The 26,759-nt window shown below is 37.1% G+C and overlaps 1 protein-coding gene across 1 annotated transcript; it reads left to right on the forward strand.

Annotated features, from left to right (window-relative positions):
- The first annotated feature begins 18,202 nt into the window (after positions 1-18,202).
- Positions 18,203-26,548, forward strand: LOC139760485 (HIG1 domain family member 2A, mitochondrial). The gene is made up of 3 exons (XM_071683771.1): positions 18,203-18,313; positions 18,443-18,621; positions 26,100-26,548. Exons 2-3 carry the CDS (start codon positions 18,450-18,452, stop codon positions 26,255-26,257), a joined length of 330 nt encoding a protein of 109 aa, XP_071539872.1. The 5' UTR covers positions 18,203-18,313; positions 18,443-18,449; the 3' UTR covers positions 26,258-26,548.
- The last annotated feature ends 211 nt before the right edge of the window (positions 26,549-26,759 follow it).

The following is a 26,759-nucleotide window of genomic DNA, read 5'->3' on the forward strand; positions in this document are numbered from 1 at the left end:
TCCATCGTATTTACTGCCTATGTAACGGTATCTGAGAGCATTATGATATATTTTCCATGATCATTTTAAGTCTAGAAGCTTTTAGATATATTATCTTTCAATTTTGAAATGAAAAGTTTTTGGAGCTAAAAAATACCCTGAACTATTACCTTCAATTTTTGGCATTTTTCTCAGAAAAATAAATTTCCTTTAAAAACATATCAGATGAAGGATTTTTCGTGTTGAATGGAAATATAGAGTTAAACTATCATTTGATCGTCTTAATAACCCTCAATCAAGGTGTTAAACAAAATTAATTTTGAAATATCTTAACATCTTTTGCATCTTGTTTGCTATGTATATATCGATAATTGAAAGCATTTGGATATATTTTCTGTGGTTCATTCAAGTATAGAAGTGTTTCAACATTTTATCCCTCAATTTTGAAACGAAAACTTTTTGAGCTATAGAATGCCATGAACTTTTACCTTCAATTTTTGGGAATTTTCTCAGAAAAATAGATTTCCTTTAAAGCGCATAATAAAAAGTACTTTTCATGCTGCATACAAATCTGGTGTTAAAATCACGTTTAATCGTCTTTATGACATTCAATTAAGCAGTTAAATGAAGTCAATCTTTAAATATTCTTTCTTCCTTTGCATCGTATTTACTAGGTATACATCGGTAACTGAGGGCATTTTCACATTTTTTCCATCTTTGTTTTAAGCATAAAAGTGTTTAGATCTTATCTTTAAAGTTTGAAACAATAAATTTTTGGAGCTAAACAATACCCTACAATTTTTGGTGTTTTTCTCAGAAAATTAGATTTTCTTAAAAACCTCATTATAAGACGTGTTTTTCCTGCTGATACAAATCTGTTATTAAAATGATGTTTAGTCATCTACATAACATTTGAATATGATATTAAATGAAGTCAATTTTAGAATATTTTCTATTCCCTTCCATCGTATTTACTGCCTATGTAACGGTATCTGAGAGCATTATGATATATTTTCCATGATCATTTTAAGTATAGAAGTTTTTGATACATTATCTTTCAATTTTGAGTTGAAAAGTTTTTGGAGCTAAAAAATGCCCTGAACTATTACCTTCAATTTTTGGCATTTTTCTCAGAAAAATAAATTTCCTTTAAAAACTTATCAGATGAAGGATTTTTCATGTTGAACGGAAATATAGAACTAAACTCTCATTTAATCGTCGTAATAACACTCAATCAAGGTGTTAAACAAAACTAATTTTGAAATATCTTAACATCATTTGCATCTTCTTTGATATGGATATATCGATAATTGAAAGCATTTGGATATACTTTCCATGATTCATTCAAGTACAGAAGTGTTTGAATATCTTATCCCTCAATTTTGAAACGAAACCTTTTTTGAGCTATAGAATGCCATGAACTTTTACCTTCAATTTTTGGGAATTTTCTCAGAAAAATAGATTCACTTTAAAAGATCATTATAAAAAGAGTTTTTCATGTTGAATACAAATATGGTGTTAAAATATCGTTTAGTCGTCTTTACGACATTCAATTAAGCTGTTAATTGAAGTCAGTTTTTCAATGTTTTCTCATCCTTTGCATCGTATTTACTGGGTATGACTCGGTAACTAACAGCATTATGATATATGTTTAACGATTATTTCAAGTATAGAACTGTCTCAATATCTTATCTTTCAATTTTGAAAGAAAGGTTTTTTGAGCATTAGAATGCCCTGAACTATTACCTTCACTTTGTGAGAATATTCTCATAAAATATATTTCCATTAAAAGATGTATTTTTCATGTTGAATACAAATATGGTGTTAAAATATAGTTTAGTTGTTAATCAAAGTCATTTCTAAAATGTTTTCTGATCATTTGCATTGTATTTACTGGATATGAATGGGTAACTAACAGCATTAAGATATATGTTAAATGATAATTTCAAGTATAGAACTCTCTAAATATCTTATCTTTCAATTTTGAAAAAAAAAAAAAACTTTTTGAGCATAGAATGCAATGAACTATTACCTTCAATTTTGGGGAATTTTCTCAGAAAAATAGATTTCCTTTAAAGCGCATAATAAAAAGTACTTTTCCTGCTGCATACAAATCTGGTGTTAAAATCACGTTTAATCGTCTTTATGACATTCAATTAAGCAGTTAAATGAAGTCAATCTTTAAATATTTTTTGTTCCTTTGCATCGTATTTACTAGGTATACATCGGTAACTGAAGGCATTTTCACATTTTTTCCATGTTTGTTTCAAGTATAAATGTGCTTAGATATCTTATCTTTCAAGTTTGAAACAATAAATTTTTTGAGCTAAAAAATACCCTGAACTATTACCTTCAATTTTTGGTGTTTTACTCAAAAAATTAGATTTTCTTGAAAACCTCATTATAAGACGTATTTTTCATGCTAAATACAAATCTGTTATTAAAATGATGTTTAGTCATCTACATGACATCTAATTATGATATTAAATGAAGTCAATTCTAAAATATTTTCTATTCCCTTCCATCGTATTTACTGCCTATGTAACGGTATCTGAGACCATTATGATATATTTTTACATGATCATTTTAAGTCTAGAAGTTTTTAAATATATTATCTTTCAATTTTGAAATGAAAAGTTTTGGGGGCTAAAAAATACCCTGAACTATTACCTTCAATTTTTGGCATTTTTCTCAGAAAAATAAATTTCCTTTAAAAACTTATCAGATGAAGGATGTTTCATGTTGAATGGAAATATAAAGCTAAACTATCATTTAATTGTCTTAATAACACTCAATCAAGGTGTTAAACAAAATTGATTTTGAAATATCTTATCATCATTTGCATCTTGTTTGCTATGTATATATCGATAATTGAAAGCATTTGGATATATTTTCCATGATTCATTCAAGTATAGAAGTGTTTCAATATCTTATCCCTCAATTCTGAAACGAAAACTTTTTTGAGCAGTAGAATGCCCAGATATATCATTACCTTCAATTTTTGGGAATTTTCTCAGAAAAATATATTTCCTTTAAAAGCTCATTATAAGAAGCATTTTTCATGTTGAATACAAATATGGTGTTCAAATATCGTTTAGTCGTGCTTGAATATCTTATCTTTCGATTTTGATACAAAATGTTTTTTGAGCTAAAATCTACCTTAAAAGTAATATCTTCAATTTTTGGTATTTTTCTCAGAGAAATAGATTTCCTTTAAAAACTTCTAGTAAGAAGTATTTTTCATGCTGAATAAAAATCTGCTATTGAAATATCGCCTAGTCGTCTTCACAACATTCATTTAAACTCTAAAATGAAGTCAATTTTGAAATATTTTCTGCTCCTTTGCATCTTATTTACTAGATATGTGTCGGTAAAAGAGAGCATTATGATAAATATTTTTCATGATTATTTCATGTTTAGAAATGTTTGAATATCTCATTTTTCAATTTTGAAACAAAAAATAGATTTCCTTTAAAAGCTCATTATAAGAAGTATTTTTCATGATGAATACAAATATGGTGTTAGAATATCGTTCAGTCTTCTTTACGACATTCAATTAAGCTGTTAATTGAAGCCGGTTTCAAAAATGTTTTCCTGTCTTTGCATCGTATTTACCGAATATGAATCGGTAGCTGAGAGCATTATGATATATGTTAAATGATTATGTCAAGTATAGAAGTGTCTGAATACCTTATCTTTCAATTTTGAAACAAATAGTTTTTTAGTTAAAAAATTCCCTGAACAATTACCTTCAATTTTTGGTATTTCTCTCAAAAAATTAGATTTCCTTTAAAGACTCATTAGAAGTATTTTTCCTGATGAATACATATCTGGTGTTAAATAACAATTAGTCGACTTTATGACATTTAATTAAGCTGTTAAATGAGGTCAATTTTGATTTTTTTTGTTGTTGTTGTTCCTTTACATCGTACTTACTGAGTATATATCGGTATATGAGAGCATTATGATATATTTTTCATGATTTTTTTTCAACTATAGAATTATTTGAAAATGTGGTGTTAAAATATCGTTCAGTCGTCTGAATGACACTCAGCTGATCTGTTAAAGTTAATTTGGAAATATTGTCTGATCTTTTGAAATTTATTTCCTAGGTATATATCGGTAACTGAGAGCATTAGGACATATTAACCAAGATTATATCAAGTATAAAAGTGTTTCAAAATATCATCTTTCAATTTTGAAACAAAATTTTTTATGGAGCTAAAAATTACCCTGAACTATTAACTTCAATTTTGGTATTTTTCTCAGGAAAACATATTTCCTATAAAAACTCATTATAAGAAGTATTTTTCATGCTGAGTACAAATCTGGTGTTAAAATAACGTTTAGTCGTCTTCGTGACACTTAATTAATAAGCTATTAAATGAAGATTTTTAGAATATTTTCTGCTCCTTTGCATCGTATTTACTGGGTATGTATCGGTAACTGAGAGCATTATGATACATTTTCCGTGATTATTTCAAGTATAAAAGTGTTTGAATATCTTATCTTTCAGTTTTGAAACAAAAAGTATTTTGAGCCAAGAAAAATATACCCCCCAACTATTCAGGGGCGTATCAAGGGGAAATAGTACCTATGGCAAGCACTGAAATTGCGCCCTTGGCCTGATTAAAAATGTACATACAGTGGATGTATATAAAAGTATATACAGTGTAATTATAAACTGTTGAAGAGTTAGGCCAAACTTAAATTCATATAGACTCTTACAGCCTTAAAGTCAAAGACTTTGATCAAAACTGTAACGTAGAAGCGGTAATGCAACTGATAGTAGCAAAATATTACTATAATTGAAAAGTAGGCGAGTTGCTTTTTTATCTGACAAAATCAAGCCGTAAAGAATGTCAACTGGGTAGCTTATGTCAAAGACCAAACCTGTTGAGTGGCGCCCTCCTTCAAGTGGCGCCCAGGGCGCCTTGCCCTACCCCTCATACCCTAGATACGCCACTAGGAGCAGAGGGCTGGAAGCCTTCCCCTCCTACATCAATTTCTAAATGGCAAAACTGAGGAAATAGCCAAATGAGGATCTTTATTTACTCTATGAGCCAGTCATCTGTTTTGGACGCTACCTCACTCACGCGTGAAATGGTTATCAAGTATGAAAGAAAATTATATATATATAATAAATATATATATATATATATATATATATATATATATATATATATATATATATATATATATATATATATATACATATATACATAATATTCACTTTGCAACCTCCTGTCGACAGCCTCCCTTCCTTGACAAGGTGATTATTAAGTTTAGTGAGGCCGAAAATCCTATCAATAGATTCGTTACAGTTATTATGACTCCATTCCAGCCACCGCAGCAATCACTTTAAAGAATATTAAATTATTTCTATATTAGGTTAGCTAGGCCCCTGGGCACGTGGCTTTGTAGTAGTCTGTGTTGGGACTACTACGGTGGTCGCTGGGAAAGAACTATGTGACGGTCGTTGACATTGTTACTAGCAAGGTATCTGTCACACCGGGGACCACCGCCAGGCCCAGGGGAATCATAAACACAGATAGGAAGTCCAATCCGTCGGAGCAACGTAACGCGTGAGCTACAGAGAATACGGTGGTCTGTTAATGAACATATTCCCCCTTCTGTTGTATCCACAGACGAGATACAGTAGACCGGTTGTTATATACTAGGTACCCGGTGACGTGGGAATTGAGAACAAGCGACGCACCTGATGATGCAGCCAAACTAACCTCCCAGAGTTCAAGTATAAACACCGTCTACCATGGACATTTTATAAACGAATTAGAGAGAGAGGATCGATCCTTTGCCTCACGTTGATCGGTTCAGGTTTATTCTGTGAGCCAGGCAGGTCATCACTATATACAGTGTTCCATGAAGCTTAATTATGCCAGGTAATGACGTTTACTATGGTTGTGGGTTGTGCCAGGTAAACACCTCACGGATCTAACATGAAGGTTTCTTGTCTTAATGTCGATTTTATCTAATTAAAGATGAATATAAAAGGAAAGTCAACCACAAGATCCTCCCATAATTTTACATAACCTAACCAATTGTTCTACCAAGTGATGGCTGCAGGTGGGATACAGTTTCCCTAGCTATAACTAAGATAATCATATCATTCTCACAGATGCTGGCAAGTTAGAGTCTTTGCCATCGGACCTGATACGCTTTTACCCAGGACTGGTTGACAGTGGAACACTCCACTTGAGCCCAAAGATCTATTACCCTCGCCGTTCTCGTGTGCCTTCCCAACTTTCACTTAACCACCGCAACTCCAGAGGACACTCAACAACTCTCCCCTCCACCCCGAGCACCCTCCATCCCTCCACCCTAGTGCCATACTACAGTCATTACCTCAGTTTCCCCTGTACAACGAACCTCACAGTTTTCTTTAATATATTTTCAATCATTCTTTTTGCTTCCATTTTCTGACTGGGTCGCCGAATTTCCTCACGATCTCTTAAGAATTTCTCTCTTTGACGACGTCGTTTAAGCCAACATGGACCAAGACGAGAGAGAGAGAGAGAGAGAGAGAGAGAGAGAGAGAGAGAGAGAGAGAGAGAGAGAGAGAGACGAGAGAGAGAGACGAGAGGTGCCAAAACTCACAACACATGTTGAATATTCATAAAGACAGTAATTGTTATGAAGTTTCTATCGAGCTGACTCTCTGATGAGATTGTCGAGCAGAGGACGAGGGAAAACACGTCATCGTGAACTCTGTCAGGGCAGGTGCAGGGTGGGACAGGACAGGACAGGGTAGGACAGGACAGGGTAGGACAGAGCAGGACAAGACAGAGCAGGACAGGACAGGGCAAGGATTTGAAAATTTAAAAAAAACTTTATGAGTTATCGGCACCTGACGAGGCCGATTGTCTCCGTGATACATGTTGTGCCATATGTATAGAAAAATTGCATGTTAAATAAAAATATATAAACTACTGAAATACGATTTCATCTTCATATATATATATATATATATATATATATATATATATATATATATATATATATACGAATAAAGTGCATATGAACGCGCACCTTCATAGAACATACAAACCTCCAACAGCCAGGATCGAACCCGGGACCCCTGTGCAAGAGGCAGGCATACTAACCGATAAGCTATGGGACTGTATAATAGGAAACAACTATTCGAAATACTAAGTACTCGAATACCCTTCGTCTCACAATGGTGAGCAACGGGGTCTACACCGGTTATTTCCGAACAGACGCACATAGCCAGCTGATAGCGTTTTGCCGAACCTAACTGTACAACGCGGAGGTATATGAATACGAATAAAGTGCATATGAACGCGCATCTTCATAGAACATACAAACCTCCAACAGCCAGGATCGAACCCGGGACCCCTGTGCAAGAGGCAGGCATGCTAATCGCTAGGCTATGGGACTGTATAATAGGAAACAACTATTCGAAATACTAAGTACTCGAATACCCTTCGTCTCACAATGGTGAGCAACGGGGTCTATACCGGTTAAAATTATATATATATATATATATATATATATATATATATATATATATATATATATATATATATATATATATATATATATATATATATATATTTTTTTTTAAACTATTCGCCATTTCCCGCATCAGCAAGGTATATATATATATTCCTTTCATACATATTCGCCATTTCCGGCGTTAGCGAGGTAGCGTTAAGGACAGGGGACTGAGCCTTAGAGGGAATATCCTCACTTGGACCCTTTCTCTGTTCCTTCTTTTGGAAAAGTAAAAAACGGGAGGGGAGGATTTCCAGCCCCCCGCTCCCTCCCCTTTTAGTCGCCTTCTACGACACGCATGGAATACGTGGGAAGTATATATAAATATATATATATATATATATATATATATATATATATATATATATATATATATATATATATATATATATATATATATATATATATGTGTGTGTGTGTGTGTGTGTGTGTGTGTGTGTGTGTGTGTGAAGGAAAGCTCACACCCACACCAATCGTAGGGAACACCAAATCACCCTCCCCAGCACCACGGTGAAGCCAACATATCTTAACGTGTTCTGAGACACTTGAAATGGAAGCAATTTCCCGCTGCTGCTGGCCGCCCACGACCCGGGCCAGCGCGAGGCAGGCGCCCGCTGATACACTGCTTCCATCTCATGTGTTCCATTACGTGTTGCTTGACCGCAGTGTTCAGGGAACTGATTTGGAATTTCTCATCACTCGCGTGTGTCCTGGCTTTCCCCCTTATCTCTTCAAATCACGTGATGTGACGGGGATATATATATATATATATATATATATATATATATATATATATATATATATATATATATATATATATATATATATTGTTCGTTTGTAGATTTGTTGGCTATTAAAGGGACTGGTGTTTGAGAATTCCTGGAACATAATTGGGGGTAAGTGGACTTGTTCTTTAAGCAAGGATTATTGTACTATGTCGTAACAGATACGCGTCCTGAAGAGAGAGATGTTTATATGTGAACGTGTTGAGATGGGCAGCTGGTGGAATTGTCTGATCAGAGAGAAAGTGTAGGAAAACAGGATATTATATTGCATTTACAGAAGCATTGCTTACCCATACCCCAGCTGACACACACACACACACACACACACACACACACACACACACACACACACACACACACACACAGCCTTTCACACTCTACTCGACCCATCTTAACATAACCCGTCAATCATTTTAATCGATGAAGATGATCTCTCTCTCTCTCTCTCTCTCTCTCTCTCTCTCTCTCTCTCTCTCTCTCTCTCTCTCTCTCTCTCTAATGGAATAAACATGTCGGGTCGTCGGCCATTATAATAGACAGGGATATCCCTCTCCTCCCTTGGAATATATGATGCAATTTACTAAGTCTGGTTATCTTGTGCCCAGTATATTAATAACTAAACTCTGGCTATATTGTACCGCATATATCAAAAACTACAAACTGGCTATATTGTACCGCATATATCAAAAACTACACTTGGTTATATTGTACTGCATAAATCAAAAACTACACTTGGATATATCGTACTGCATATATCGAAAACTACATTGGTTACATTGCACTTCCTATATCGAAACTACAAACTGGATACATTGCACTAAGTATACCAAAAACTATACTTGTTATACTGTACTAAGTATATTGATATCTACACTCTAAATATATTGTACTGAGTATACTAACAACTACACTCTGGAAATACTGCGCTAAGTATATTGATAACTACACTCTGAGTATATTGTGCTAAGTATACGAACAATTACACTCCGGTTATCTTGTCCTGAGTATATTGAAACTACACTTTGGACATACTGTACTGAGTATACTAACAACAAAGCTGTTTAACAGATCTCCTTAATTCATGGTATATGTAGGGAGGAGCCACCTGAGCACAAATCTACCAAGAGTCTTTTAACAGTTTCTTGTCTAAGAATAAATCTAAAATTCCTTCATTCATTCAGTTTTATGAGTCTAAATAATCTCTCTCCAGGTAATGAATCAGTGAATATGGACGTTATGACGATATTTTCGTTATGATTGAACTAGGTAGTTTTCTTCTAGCACGAAATCCTGTTTTCTAAAACCACCAACTTATCGCTCCGGATGCCTGCCCGCTAACATGGCGTCCCGTATAGCCACCGGTCCCTTACCATTACGTCTAATGTCCCGAATACGCCAGTAGAGAGTCCCGTATCCCGTTTATCTCCAACGCGCGTCCCGTATACCGTGTACACCTGTACTCATACCAGGAATCACATACGACACACACACATGTGACATTTACTCCCCAAAGTCCAAACGAAACATCACGACGCCAAAAATAAACTTTGGAACTAAAACCTTTGGACAAACTAACATTACCTTTCAACAAACAAATGTTCCGCTCAGTTTAAGAATGCGCCTCACCTACCTGATTATCCGCGTCAAGAGCAAATATAGCTGAAAAAAAAAAAATCACACCACACAGAGCACACTGAACAATTACCGGCAGCCGAGCATCACAGATATTCGTCATCTGCACAAGAGCAACAATACTACTACCAGTGCGATCTTATCTGAACATCCTTTGGCACTCAGTTCTTTGCAACAGCACTAGATCCCCCCTCCCCACTCACACCACTCACACCACTCCCTAACCAACACCAAACCCCATCTTCAGTGGAAGGCTTATCTCCCTCCTTCACACTTCAGGAACTTATTAAAGGACGAGAAAAGCAGCAATCAACCGCACTCCCAAAACAGTCTCAAACTCCACTTCATCAGATGGTACACCTATCTGAAACTATGAGCCTCAGGCATGTACGATTTACGCTTTCTCGTCTACATTCTGGACGCCACCCAAGTCTCCAACATACCTTATCCAAGATTCAAGAACCGTCACGCCCATGGTGAAGCATTTCATCCTTGAAGACAGTTGAAAATCATTTGCCCTGAACTCATCCCACGAAGATACAAACACAACAGTACCTTAATTCTTGACCTGTGGCCCCTCCCGTTGGACGTGGCCGGCTTCCTGGGCGCTGTGAAAGCTTTATGATAGGAGATCGTGGGGCAGTGAAGCGAGATAAGGTAGTCAATCCTTTACTAAAGCAGATGCAAAGATCGTCAACGAATAACGTATAGTATCTTTTCCACGTTTTCTCTTTTCTCGTATTCCATTTTCTTTTCAATTAAAGTGTTTCGTCTGGGTTCCTGAATAAGAACATATCGCCTTATAGCATTGTCTAGAAAATATAAGGATCAACATAACATCATTCAGCTGAATATAGAGAAATACGAAACTTTAACTATTTAGGCTTTCGCGAAAATATTAAGGCTTTCGCGAAATTTAACTCTTTAGGCTTTCGCGAAATTTCCGGCGTTTGAGTGTCAGGTCCGAGATAGACGCTGCAAGGTAAACAGAAGCTGAAGATTATTTGCCTTTAACGTTAGCTGTTTCATCTTGCTTCAGTCAGTCCCGAGTATCTTTTTTATATGTTGTTCTGTACTCGATCTTGTGTGAGTGATTTTATGAGTTTCGGTTTGATTGCGAACGTGTGTTCGTGTATGTGTCTATGTATGGGTGATTTTGTGAGTTCAGGTTTGATTGTGAACGTGTGTATACGTTCGTGTATGTGTCTATGTATGGATGATTTTGAGAGTTCAGGTTTGATTGTGAACGTGTGTATACGTTCGTGTATGTGTCTTTGTGCTCTCGAGTGTGTGCGTACATGTGCATGTGCACTTATCACATATACTGACATGAAATGTTTTCGTAATGCAACTTAGATATGAATTATACCTGTACAGACATTCCCTTGAGCACGACGGTACGACCTTTGAGTATGACAGTGTGACCCTTGCTTACGACTATATTAACCCTTGATTTACGATGCTACGACCCTTGAGCACTACGGTACGACCCTGGAGCACGACGGTACGACCTTTGAGTATGACAATGCGACCCTTGCTTACGACAATATAACCATTGATTTACGATGGTACGACCCTTGAGCACTACGGTACGACCCTGGAGCACAACGATACGACCCTTGAGCACGACAGTACGACTCTTTTCTATGACGGTCTATCTCTTCATCTGACCTTTATGGATCAGGTCATTCCATCAAAGTCACAAGAGGTCATTATACTGATGGCATTTAGTCATCATTAAGATATATGATTACATCACTCACTGATCGTTCACGACCTTAATGACCAGAGCAAAATCTATAAGTCAACTTTATATCTTTATTCCTTTATATCTATATAATCTATATTCTCTCTCAATGATATATGAGATTATGAAGCATGAGTTTTCGACCTGTGGTACCCCCTACCCCAAGGGGTACATAAACGCACTGTCCCCAAGGGGTAGAAAGAAGGACCACAGAGCATATAAACATTACCATCACTGTGAAAATAATGATGGTTCTCTATCATCACGAAGCCATGAATATAAACACTGCCTTAAAAAATCATCTTAAGTCATGTCAACGTGTTTGAACTGTGCCTTCCTTTGGTTTTTGTTCTAGTCTACCATCACTCATGGATCTGTCTGTACTTATAATGAGATTTCAAAAGTTTTCAATCATTTTTCAGCTCGGTACCCCTTGCCTCACAGTTTCCAGTTCGTGTTATCGAATTTCACGATGGATACAGTACTCAATATGCTATTGAAAATTTCAAAAAACTTTTTAGGCTAGTTACAGAGCAAACTGACAACGATTAATTGTTAAACTACGATATTAAGAGAAAGTCGCCTAGCCTTTTGCATGGGAATTTCAACCCTAGCCGACCGGACTAACGGTCGTGGAGGTTACGCTGCCGGCTGCCGGTCGCGCTACGTCTGGTACCAAATGTTAACTAGTAACGGTTGAATAAAGCACGCAGGAGCAGCTTCGCATAGACCAACAGGACTTATACGGTTTCCTTCAGTATTTTTTCTTCTTACATGACCTACAATCACGTCAAACAAGGTCAAACAAGGTTCAATATATAACCAAATGAACGGTCGAAACACGATAGTCAACAATCGTTCGACATGTGACCTTTTTAATCAATTGAAACATCGTAGCCAAATATCACTCGACATATCACCTATAATCATTTGAAACATGATGGCCAAACTGGTCTATCAATGGTAGTTATCTTACTTACCTTCCGCCAGCTGGTAGATGAAGGGAGCTTGCAAGTTATCATTCACGTCTAACGAAACTCCCAGGTATTGAACACAGTGGCCGTGGCCACTCCTTGAAGGGAGTTCCAACCGGAGCAGGCGTCCGAGGTTGATAGACGGATAGATAGTCAAGTAATTTCACCAACAAACTGTCTACGATTTTCGTGCCATGAATAAATCATTGTCTTATTACATTATATATATATATATATATATATATATATATATATATATATATATATATATATATATATATATATATATATATCATACTTTGTCGCTGTCTCCCGCGTTAGCGAGGTAGCGCAAGGAAACAGACGAAAGAATGGCCCAACCCACCCACATGCATATGTATATATATAAACGCCCACACACGCACATACACACACCTATGCATTTCAACGTATACATACATATACATACACAGACATGTACATATATACACATGTACATATTCATACATGCTACCTTCATCCATTCCCGCCACCAGCTTTCAATACCTCTTCTCTGTTTACCAAATCATTCTCCCTGACCCTCTCACTTCGCACACCACCTCGACCAAAACACCCTATGTGTGCCACTCTATCATCAAACACATTCAATAAACCTTCATGATATTCACTCCATCTCCCTCTCACTTCACCACTACTTCTTATTACCTCCCCATTTGCCCCCTTCACCGATGTTCCCATTCGTTATCTTGTCTTACGCACTTTATTTACCTTCTTCCAAAACTTCTTTTTATTCTCCCTAAAATCTAATGATGCTCTCTCACCCCAGTTCTCATTTTTTCACCTCTTGCCTCTTTCTTTTATACATCTCCCAGTCACTTACATTATTTCCCTACAAAAATCGTCCAAATCCCTCTCTCTTCTCTTTCACTAACAATCTTACTTCTTCATTCCACCATTCACTACGCTTTCTAATCTGCCCACCTCCCACCTTCCTCATGCCACAGTCATCTTTTGTGCAAGTCATCACTGCTTCCCTAAATACATCCCATTCCTCCCAAACCCCCTTACGTCATTTGCTCTCATTTTTTTCCATTCTGCATTCAATCTCTCCTGGCACTTCCTCACACAAGTCTCCTATCCAAGCTTACTTACTCTCACCACTCACCAACATTCTCTCTTCTTTTCTGAAAACCTCTACAGTCATGGAGTGGGGGAGGGGGTGAAAGTTCTGTGGGCGTTGAAAAATGTGTTGAAGTCGAGAACGTTATCTTGGAAAGCAAAAATGGGTATGTTTGAAGGAATAGTGGTTCCAACAATGTTATATGGTTGCGAGGCGTGGTCTATAGATAAAGTTGTGCGGAGAAGGGTGGATGTGCTGGAAATCAGACGTTTGAGGACAAATGTGGTGTGAGGTTGTTTGATCGAGTAAGTAATGAAAGGGTAAGAGAGATGTGTGGTAATAAAGAGTGTGGTTGAGAGAGCAGAAGAGGGTGTTTTGAAATGGTTTGGTCACATGGAGAGAATGAGTGAGGAAAGATTGACATAGAGGATATATGTGTCAGAGGCTGAGGGAACGAGAAGTGGGAGACCAAAGTGGAGGTGGAAGGATGGAGTGAAAAAGATTTTGAGTGATCGGGGCCTGAACATGCAGGAGGGTGAAAGGTGTGCAAGGAATCGAGGGAATTGGAACGATGTGGTATACCGGGGTCGACGTGCTGTCAATGGATTAAACCAGTGCATGTGAAGCGTCTGGAGTAAACCATGGAAAGTTTTGTGGGGCCTGGATGTGGAAAGGGAGCTGTGGTTTCGGTGCATTATACATGACAGCTAGAGACTGAGTGTGAACGAATGTGGCCTTTGTTGTCTTTTCTTAGTGCTACCTCGCGCACATGCGGGGGGAGGGGGTTTTCATTTCATATGTGGCGGGGTGGCGACGGGAATGAATAAGGGTAGACAGTATGAATTATGTACATGTGTATATATATATATATGTTTGTGTGTGTGTGTGTGTGTGTGTGTGTGTGTGTGTGTGTGTGTGTGTGTGTGTGTATATATATATATATATATATATATATATATATATATATATATATATATATATATATATATATATATATATATATATATATATATATATATATATATGCATACGTTGAGATGTATAGGTATGTTGGATATGTGCGTGTGTGGACGTGTATGTATATACATGTGTATGTGGGTGGGTTGGGCCATTCTTTCGTCTGTTTCCTTGCGCTACCTCGCTAACGCGGGAGACAGCGACAAAGTATAATAATTATAAATAATTATATATGTATATATATATATATATATATATATATATATATATATATATAAAATGAATCACTTTCAAAGTACATTTCCCGTAATATAGTAACACCGAAATTGTACCATCAATAACACTCGCTCCGCACAACTGAAGTGACGCACTGTTCAGAAAACACGTCAGTAACCTGGCGACACAAGGTTGTCAGCGTTGTCTTGCAATTAACTTTGACGAGAGTTATCATCTACACATATCACACACACACACACACAGTCTATACGTGTCCTCCTCCCTTTAGCTTAGGGCACCGTCTGGTCAGGACTGTCCACCTCCTCCTGTTAGTGAAGGCGGGACTACCAAACAAGGCCATCATAATAAGCTGCTTGGCATTCGAATCTGTAGTTTCATTTGATCATATCAAATGAAGATTTAATTTCCGATGTTATTACAAGGGTAAATGTTTATATATATATATGGGACTTTTATCAGTAGAGAGTAATAAGATTTACGTCATCTGGCTGATGGAATTTAATACACATCATCAATTCATGGACGTAAACACAGGGGAAACTAGCGAGCGACAAACCTAGCGTTACTGTGGTCTATAAAAGAAAAATTGCATTCGGATTGATTTTAGACACCCAATACGTGTCATTTATATATTTTCTACATAAACGTATCTTGTTATATTTCAGATGCATCATTTGCGTATCTGTATATCATTTAAACAGAAAGAACACTATTCACATGAATGAATTAGACAATAGCCGCATTTTTCGTCAAAAATATACTCAATGGTATGAGATTTCTTTTTTTTTTATTCTACTGAAAAGTTGAATATTATAGTTACTGTTCAAATCTGGCTTTCAACCATGATTACTGTCATTCCCTCTTCCTATCTATGGATCACTGTAATGTATCACATGTTTCCTAGCGGTATCATATGGCTCGTAACATCTATTAATAAGATTTAGAATTTATGCAGCAGCAAATGGGAGTTTAGAATAAGCATCTAAATACAAAAGCCATGTTTGTAGCACGGACCACCATCCCATTTGCACCACGATAGTGGCGGGAGCGTGAAAGCCATGAGATAAATGGAATCTACACAATGGTAGGAGGGATAACTCACCGGACTTTCCTCTAAAACTCCCATCTGGACCCTAAACTGCATAACTGACAAATCTGTCCAAACAACTGGTTCTGAGCATCACAGATGCTCACCCGGAATGACACATATGTCACCCGAGATGGCTTTGACTGGGGCGTGTTTCGCCCGTCATATGCCAGTCACTAAAAAAAATGATAATGAATGGATAGATAAGTAAATGGATTTGATTTACGCGATGCTAAGAAGACTACCCTCTCAGATCCTAATTTAAAAGCCAGTTGCAGGTTCTAGATGATATTTGTTTTCGTAACATATCATTTTGAGTGAGATGAATTAATTACTGGTGAAGCAATTCGTCACATTCCACACGACACACACATGTACCTCAGATCCCACTAAACTATAGTCACACATAGGCTACCCTGTGCCAGTGATGGCAACCCTAGCTCATACAATAGACCTGTGCCAGTGATGGCACACCGTGTTCACACAATCGATCTGTGATATCTTGCAAGGTGTAGTATTAATCATGACAGGAAATACCAGTGTAGTATTAAACATTATGAAAGTAAACACTAGTGTAGTATTAAACATTATGACAGGAAAGACCAGTGTAGTATTAAACATTATGAAAGTAAACACTAGTGTAGTATTAAACATTATGACAGGAAAGACCAGTGTAGTATTAAACATTATGACAGGAAACACCAGTTTTGTCTTTGGTCTGCACCTGATCGACACACAACTGAACATTACTTTTATGAATACCTTGAAGCCAATATATTCATGCTTCAGTCCTTGAGACATAGAGAACTTTGTGATGACTTTACCGATACTTATGATGATAGTCTCTTACATACACCTTAAGCTTATTATGCCTTGAGTTTACCTCCTGTACCATGTAACTGTTATTGTCTGCATACTTTTACTAAATGAGGTGGTATACCTCTCTCACTGTGTCGTCTGTCTGCCACACACTTCACTATCAGCTGCATACCCAGGTTCCACATCACCATCAGCTGTATACCTAGGTTCCACATCACCATCAGCTGCATACCCAGGTTCCACATCACCATCATCTGCATACCTAGGTTCCACATCACCATCAGCTGCATACCCAGGTTCCACATCACCATCAGCTGCATACCCAGGTTCTTAATCACCGTCAGCTGCATACCCAGGTTCCACATCACCATCAGCTGCATACCTAGGTTCCACATCACCATCAGCTGCATACCCAGGTTCCACATCACCATCAGCTGCATACCCAGGTTCCACATCACCATCATCTGCATACCTAGGTTCCACATCACCATCAGCTGCATACCCAGGTTCCACATCACCATCAGCTGCATACCCAGGTTCCACATCACCATCAGCTGCATACCCAGGTTCTTAATCACCATCAGCTGTAATCCAGGGTTCCACAGCACCATCAATTGTATATCTAGGTTCCAATCACCATCAGCTGTATTCCCATGTCCACATCACCATCAGCTGCACGCTTAAGTTCTGTATCACCGTCAGCAGCTAAGGCAATATAGAACGTACATTGACACTAACACTCTACTTTCATTGTCAACTCGCAACTAAGTTCAAAATTTATAGGTAAAGAAATTATGGATTGAACTGAACTCAAGATTCTCTTGCATGTCCAGTGATGATTCGTGCCCTCGGAGTTCTTTTGTATGTTAACTGATAATTACCTGCACCTATTGTGATCAGATGTGTATGTTTCCAATTATTACATGCGCATGACATTGTTATATACTCGCCAGTGCATAATGACATGCATTTAGGACTCTCCCGGCTGTTAACTATATTTGCATGTACTGAAGGTATCTTTGTGTGTTTGTTGATAATTATATGTACTTAAAGGTTCACATCTGTATTCGCTAATGATCATATACCCTTAGGATTCCCTTGAGTGTTGCTCGTAATTACGTATTGTTTATAGGCTAATGATTCCACGAACTCAAGGTTCCCTTGTCTATATGCACCCATTCCCTTGTGTTTTCGTCCATGATTATATACATTCAGTGTTCTCTTGTGTATTTATTAATAACAATGTGCACTCAGGATTCCCTTGTGTGTTCTGTAAGTCATGCACTCGTAGGTTCTCGTGCATGTTCGTCACTAGTTATATGCGCTTGTAAAATGTTCGCTGTCTTTGGTCGCGTTCTTCGCTCGACCTGTTAACGTTCGCTGGAATCACAACACTCAGGGATCCATCGTAGGCTGTTGAGACGTTACATCATCAGCCTTGTTGTGTTAATGATATACCAGGTACTGTCATGATTAACTACTGTATATTTTCGGTGGTAAACAGCATTCTCTTGATGATTGAGTACGTTTTCTTGTAGTGTCTGAAATTTAATTTATTACCTTAAAACCAAATATGTTTTCCCTTCTTAGGTCAAAGATGGCAGACGACTCTACTAGTGGCTCGCCTGCCCAAATGCAGAACGGTGACTTTACAGAATTAGACTGGATAACGTTGAAAAATGATATTGGTAGCATTGAGCTAGAAAACCAGGAAACTGTCAAAGATAAGTTCATAAGGAAATTTCAAGACAACCCCTTCGTGCCAATTGGTAAGTGTTCTCGTCGTTTTAGTGTTATATGCAGGGTAACTGGAAGGTATTGCCACTTCATGTGAGAAAGTGCATTCTTAAAGTGGTAATTTGCCAGTGTACTAAAGCATTGAAATTAGGATTAGATATATGATGATTATGATATGTATTGGTGGTATAGGGTCTAGAGATTAGAACAACAGTTGCTGAGCAAAGTGTGACAGAACCCCGAAATGTGCAGTAAGTAGCCGAATTACACCAGAAAAACAAAGTCTGTGTGAGCCAGATTGTTCCAATGAGCTGGTAGGATATTGTTTGATATTAAGGGAGAAAGGTCGCAGTCTGTCTCAGAATAAAATTTTTATTTTTCCACAATGCTGTTATCAGATTAATCTTCTCATAAAGATTGATATGTATTGTATCTATAATGTTTACTGTATCTTAAGAAATGAAGAATATATTAGAATTACTATCAGTGATATCGGCCTTATTTTTTCGAGGGAGAATAAAAGATATGTTTAGGGAATATATTCATAAGATGATGATAAGCACTAAAAGTAGCAGGATGTTGACACATCTCTTAGGCAGTGGGGGCCACCTCATTGTTTCTATAGTGTTTTGGAGCCCTTTTACCATCAATTTATCAAAATTTGCCAGAATAATCTTGTGTATACCATCCAAACTACGTTTTTGTTTATGTGGTTGGCAAACACCTTGACCTCTATCAGCAATTAGGTAATAATTTCATCCCACCTTTACATTTGATATATGTGTCAGTAACTGAAGATGTGACAGTGAAGCGTCTGGGATAAACCATGGAAGTGTCTGTGGGGCCTGGATGTAGCTAGGGAGCTGTGGTTTCATTGCATTACACATGATAACTAGAGACTGAGTGTGAAGGAATGTGGCTTTTTTGTCTTTTTCTAGCACTACCTTGCTGAAGGGGGGAGGGGGTAGCGATGCTATTTCCTGCGTAGCAGGGAAGCAACAGGAATGGGTGAAGACAAGCAAGTATGAATATGTACATGTGTATATATGTATATGTCTGTGTACGTGTATGTATATGTGCTTGTATGGGCGTTTATGTGTATATATATATATATATATATATATATATATATATATATATATATATATATATATATATATTTTTTTTTTTTTTTTTGTCGCTGTCTCCCGCGTTTGCAAGGTAGCGCAAGGAAACAGACGAAAGAAATGGCCCAACCCACCCCCATACACATGCCTTGATTCAATCCACTGACAGCACGTCAACCCCGGTATACCACATCGCTCCAATTCACTCTATTCTTTGCCTTCCTTTCACCCTCCTGCATGTTCAGGCCCCGATCACACAAAATCTTTTTCACTCCATCTTTCCACCTCCAATTTGGTCTCCCTCTTCTCCTCGTTCCCTCCACCTCCGACACATATATCCTCTTGGTCAATCTTTCCTCACTCATTCTCTCCATGTGACCAAACCATTTCAAAACACCCTCTTCTGCTCTCTCAACCACGCTCTTTTTATTTCCACACATCTCTCACACCCTTACGTTACTTACTCGATCAAACCACCTCACACCACACATTGTCCTCAAACATCTCATTTCCAGCACATCCATCCTCCTGCGCACAACTCTATCCATAGTCCACGCCTCACAACCATACAACATTGTTGGAACCACTATTCCTTCAAACATACCCATTTTTGCTTTCCGAGATAATGTTCTCGACTTCCACACATTCTTCAAGGCTCCCAGAATTTTCGCCCCCTCCCTCACCCTATGATCCACTTCCGCTTCCATGGTTCCATCCGCTGCTAGATCCACTCCCAGATATCTAAAACACTTCACTTCCTCCAGTCTTTCTCCATTCAAACTCACCTCCCAATTGAATATATATATATATATATATATATATATATATATATATATATATATATATATATATATATGTGTGTGTGTGTGTATATTAGTCAATGGGCCATTCTTCGTCTGTTTCTTGGCGCTACCTTGCTGACATGGGAAACAGCGATTAAGTATAATGATAATAATAAGATATATATATATATATATATATATATATATATATATATATATATATATATATATATATATTTTCTTTCTTTTCTTTCAAACTATTCGCCATTTCCCGCATTAGCGAGGTAGCGTTAAGAACAGAGGACTGGGCCTTTGAGGGAATATATATATATATATATATATATATATATATATATATATATATATATATATATATATATGTATGTATATGGAAAAAATCATGTCAATATCAGCCCACCCTCATTATAAGTACTTTGTTGAGTGATAGTGAGATGATGATTGGTGCTTCAGGTGGGCTGCTGACATGTTTCAGGAAGTAAGCCACAAGTGTGTATCAGGAAGTAAGCCAGCATCATGTACTGGGGAGTGAGCTGCCATCATGTGTCAGGAAGTGAGCCATTGTCGTGTGTCAGGGAATGAATCACTGTTGTGTGTTAGGAAGTGCGCTGCCCTCGTATGTATCATAGGGACTTCTGGAGAAATTTTTCCGGCCTGTTTGTTCGGGAGGAAAACTAATGTTACCTCAGTCTTGGGAAACAGATTTCTTTGCTGAATATTTAGTAGCAGGGTGCAATTTATTAAATGCCATAGGAAATAGATAGTGGTATCTTGCTACTAAAGCTATCCTACCTCAAATGTTAGAGTACAACATTAGGCTACTGACTAAGAAATAGAGTTATTCATTTGAGAAATGCAAAGGGTGAGATGTTACCCATCACAAAGTTTTAAAATTATTAGACAAAAATCCTCAACGTAGCAACTGTTAAAGGCTAGAAAGACAGATTTCACTTAACAAGGCTGAGTTTTTTCTCAATATTGTTAACAAGTTGTAGTTGAAAGTAACACACTTAAGATTATATGATACATATTTTGTCAGTTCTTTGACCAACATCATTTGTGGCTACATTGAAATGAAGTTGACAAATGTTAGCTGTTTGCTTTCTCACACTGTCAACACAGAAGCCTGGAAGGGACCAAATGGTATGTTGCTGTATGCTTTTTCTCTGTAACTGTGTAACCATTCAATCAATTTGATGAAACTGAGGGATTCCGTTGACCTAGACCCAAGTGGATATCATCCCCCTTTGAGCAATCAGTCATCTCACCATCACTGATTGTTACATTTGTAATAAAGGTTGGCAGAGGTCAACAGTGACCGAGGTTTTTTCCTGTGTATGCATGTATGTTTGTACATAATGACTGTTGAAGTTATAGATCAGCAAACAAGATATTAATCATTGTCTCATCATCACTCAATGACAGTTATATTGAAAATAAGGTTTGACTGAGATTGGTTCCTAATTATAAGTAGTCTGGCAGTCATATAAACAAGGAGGCAATTTGGATGGTATACATCATGTTATTCTGATATATGGGCATATTGATAATTTTGTTATAAAAGCAAATGCATTACAACACCATATGAATGATGAGATGACACCACTTCCAAGGAAACACATTAACACCATGATTTTTCATTGTTACCACTGTCGTATAAACATTCTTCTTCCACATGTTTTTTCTTCTTTTGGGGTGAATGAAGACATTTATTACCTGTTTCTAGGTAAAATTTTTATTATGTTCTTTCATGTAATAAGAAAGAAATACCAGTTTAAATACAATGTATGTTAAGCTAGATTGGAGTAGTAGGTAGGAACATTAGACAGGAGCATTAGGTAGTAGTTGGTAGAAACATTTAGGAGGAAGCATTAGGTAGAAGTAGTACATTGGAACATTAGATAGATGCATCAGGTGAAAGTAGTCTGTAGGAACATTAGGTTAGAGCCTTGGAAGCACTGCCCTAGAGTTGCCCTCTGCCTGTGGTCTATTAAGGGTGAGGCAGCACTGAAGGTCACCAGTTATAGAGACTTTTGCTATGGCCTCCCCCTTGAGGGAGTTCCTAAAGGGAACAGGCATCAGAAATGTAGATAGACTGATAGAACAACAAAGATCTTAAAGTAAGAACACACATGTACACTTTGTGATAAATTACCTCAAGGAAGTGTTGGCACACTCCATCATGTCAGAATGGGAAAGCTTTTGGCTTTCATATTTGGTATGCAGACCTGACAGTTCAAGATGATACTTAGAGTTTATGTGTAGTCCTTCAATTTTTTTATGGGAGTGATTTTGACCTTATTTCCAAAAGTAATGTCATCTGAAGTGATATCTCTAACGTTTCTTGACAACTTTTTGGTGGTTACAGTTTCAAAACCTTAAAGGAGGGACATGCCAGACAAAAACTTCTAGTTCAGAACACAAGTCCAAAAAGAGATTTTAGTATCAACTTGGACAAGCCCAGTTCAATTGCCAGCTGGAACTTTACATGCCTAGGAATAAACTGGAACTCTCAGATTGGCACTTTCTGTCTTTCTAGGGATAAAGTCAGCACTGAATAAATCCTGAAATTTCCGTACAGTTCCATACCTTGGTGTCCAGATAGCAGGTTCTCAAGAAGTCAGTTCTGCAGCCTTGTCCTTCAGCATGGTGAGGCTGCAGGCCGTAAAGTTTACCTTTTATGTAACAAAGAAAATAGACATAGTTTAAAAGTACATTCCTAGAAACTTCTCAAACCGTTAGGATGATAGATAGGTGTAGGGAACATCCAGTAACCCATTCCTTGTAGATCTCTAACAACTTCTCTAATGATTTGGACAGATGCATTGAATCAAGGATGGAGCATCCACTTTTAAGAGGATTATGTAGACCTGTGGAATCCCTTGGATGGAGGTACAACAATTCTTTCATCCCAACAGAAAGGAGCTGTTGGTCCTGTGGTATTTCATCTTGCAGAATGTTCTGAGTCAGGGTCTGAAATGTTATTTCTGATGAACATGACTTGTTTTCTGGTAGCTGATGAACAAAGGCTCTTACAGTCCAGTCCTTTCTTAAGAGTCAGTGGAAATGATGCTAGTAGCCCCAAAGTTGGACAAAGAACCATTGTGCCAGGTACACATTCAGTTATTCCATACTCCTTCCATGATACCTCAGGTTCTTCACTATCTTAGCCTTTTTGCAGGATCCCAATCTCAAAGTCCTGTATTCTGTAATTTCCATGTCTGGATTTTCTCAAACACTACTACTAGCAGAGGTTTGTAGAATGCTTAACATGACCTTTTACAAAAGATCCATCCTTTTATTCAAGGAAATTACTTATTACTCTGGAAAGACTCAGTCCTTCCTTGAAGAATCTGTCTCGGATACAATTGAATACTCATGTTTAGAGATCTTCTTTAGCATTTTTCATAAGGTTTGTAACACTACTGCGTTTTAAAACAGGGCATGTTGTATGGGATAAACTTCTATGATCTTTCTCTCTAGACCAGTGGCTTCACTGTAGTCCAAGTGAGATCTTTCAAAAATCCCAGACCTTTTAGAATCTGATGTTTATCTGGAAGTTTAGCTCCTCTTTGTCTTTATATGGAGACTTTTCCATACAACCCCGGGCTTTGGAGAAGAGTTTGTGAATTACATGCTATGTTTAAACGAGAATGTTCCTCTCTTTAATGACAATCTCTCATTGGTTAACATAGATCCACACACTAGATTGAGAATAAAACTATTGCATATGGAAATAGCCCCATTTTCATTAACCCTGGGAAACTTCGTCAAAAGACCATTGTGCCTTATGCCCAGCTAAGTCTCTTAAAAACCTTTTGGACTTTCCCAGAGATTATCAAGGGCACTTTATATTTGTGCACCCTGGAATGTTGTAACCTCTTTCTGGAAGAATCATCTATACTGGAATGAAGTCTCATTTTATTAACCCATTATGGGGTTTATGCTTGAGCTCATAAAGTGAGGAAGGTGGGCTGTACCTCAGACTTCCTCAGAAGCCTTATGTCAAAGGAAATCGAGAAAATGGGTCTGTGGCACTCATCTACCACCTTCGTTGATTTTGATGTGGATCTATCATCTGTATCTCTGGGTTTCCTCCTTCAAGATAGATTCCAGTGTCCCTTATAATCTCCATTTTGAGTTTAGCTTTCTCAATAGAAGGTTTTTCTTTAAACTTTCCTTTGATTGGATAAAAGCTATTATAGTCTTTCCTTTATTCAAAGGAAAGGAGCTATGATTGTATATAGCAGTTGTAGGGGAATAAGTGTGTTTAAGTATACCAGGAAAAGTGTATGTAAGAATATTAATAAATAGATTGATGGAAGTGACTGAATGCAGAATAAGTGAAGAACAATGGGGTTTTAGGAAAGGTAGGGGATGTGTAGCTCAGATTTTTGTGGTAAAGATGACTGTGAAAAAGTGTTTAGCTAAAGATAAGAAGTTGTATGCAGCTTTTATGGATCTGGAGAAAGTGTGTGACACAGTCGAGTGGAATGCTTTATGGAATGGCGACATCACAAACCCTTGTCGCAGACCGACCTTCACAGAGGACCAGTCATTCTTCTCTCTCTTCCTTCTCTTTCACACACCTTACACACTTGATAAAAACTTCTCACTCTTACCTCCCATTTCATATATTTTAAAGACCATCCTCAAAGCATCTCTATCAACCCTGTCATATGCCCTCTCCAGATCCATAAATGCCACATACAAATCCATATGTTTTTCTAAGATTTTTCACATACATTCTTCAAAGCAAACATCAGATCCATGCATCCTCTTTTTATGCCTCTGGGCTTTACCTTTCTCTTTCCTTACATTTGTAGGGGCAATCTGCATTTTTTCATGAATTTTTACTTCGTGTTTTAATTGGTAACTATGTAATTGATAAACCAACTGAAGTCCAGGACTGTTCATTGTACAGTTGAGAATGCTATATTTGGGTTAAACACCTGACTCTATGAAGGTAGTTAACAGCCAAAATATTCAGGAACAATTCTGTATGCATCTCCTAACTTTTATGTTGCAAGATGTACAAATGACAGTGCAATGCTGTATACAGTTTTTTCAGCAATTATATCTTCCTTGCACATGGCTGGTCTCAGTTTTCTGTGTGTGTTTTACAGGTCTGTGCACACGGTAAGATCTCATGATCATGGTGCAGTGCCAGTCTTTTGTTGATATTAATGTTTCATAAACTGACAGTAAAATTTAGAAATATAAGGTTTATCTCCTTATTGTAAGAATAATTGTGAATTGTTACTGACCTTCAAAACTGGAATGTTAAAGAAGGTATATAGAACAACTGTACTGTAAATTTTCAAAATAATCATGAAGCTGTTGGGTATTGTTGATAAGTTGTATCTTATGCCTTGTTTACGCACATGTTGATCAAAACATTGCTGAAAATTTATATGATTACAATCATACTGAGAGAATGACTGAAAATATGCAGAGGTTTGGATTGTCACTTTTAAAAAGCTGAATTATGATGTTTTGATCAGCAGACATTTCTTTTCCAAGTGCATTCATATCAGTTTTGCATCATAGTTGCTGTTGACCATTAAAGATATTTATTTGTTTTTAATAACAGTGTTCTTACAGGCTGTGGGTTGACAACATGTGCCCTTTGCTGTGGATTATGGTGTTTCAGCAGTGGTAGAACCAGGTCATCACAGAAAATGATGAGATTCCGTGTTCTTGCTCAAGGCTTCACTGTTGCTGCAATGATGTTCGGTATTGTGAAAACTTCAATGAAGTAATGAATTATTTGAATGTCACTTTCAAGAACAGGGAACCGAAAGTATCATGCATTTATTTCTGGAATCACATTCATCTTAAAAAGTGGTGACACTAATTTGTCAGTCTGTTTGCATATAAAATGACCCTCAGTAATGTTGAATTTTGTTGTTATTCATATTAAATATGATTTTACATATTTATTTTCATCATTTATTACAGCAGAGTTATGCAGTATACTTGTTTAAAACTAATACAAAAAATACTCGCTGTATAACACAAAAATATAATAATAACATGTATGGTATTAGAAAGTTGTGTCTTCTTTTAATCCTAACTACAGCTTCATGTCATTTAGAATCTAAGAGTGCATCTTACAATAAATGCCCTACTGCTTTTGCAGGAACCTTTGCATGATATTTGGATTGTATCTCAGAGAGAGTTTGTGTACATAATTTGAAATTGTTTCTTTAGTGTGCATTTCTTTAACAGAAATGTAGTGATGTATATGATAAATATAAATGC

The sequence above is a fragment of the Panulirus ornatus genome, chromosome 3 (assembly GCF_036320965.1).
Source record: "Panulirus ornatus isolate Po-2019 chromosome 3, ASM3632096v1, whole genome shotgun sequence".
In the NCBI taxonomy this organism is placed as follows: domain Eukaryota; kingdom Metazoa; phylum Arthropoda; class Malacostraca; order Decapoda; family Palinuridae; genus Panulirus; species Panulirus ornatus.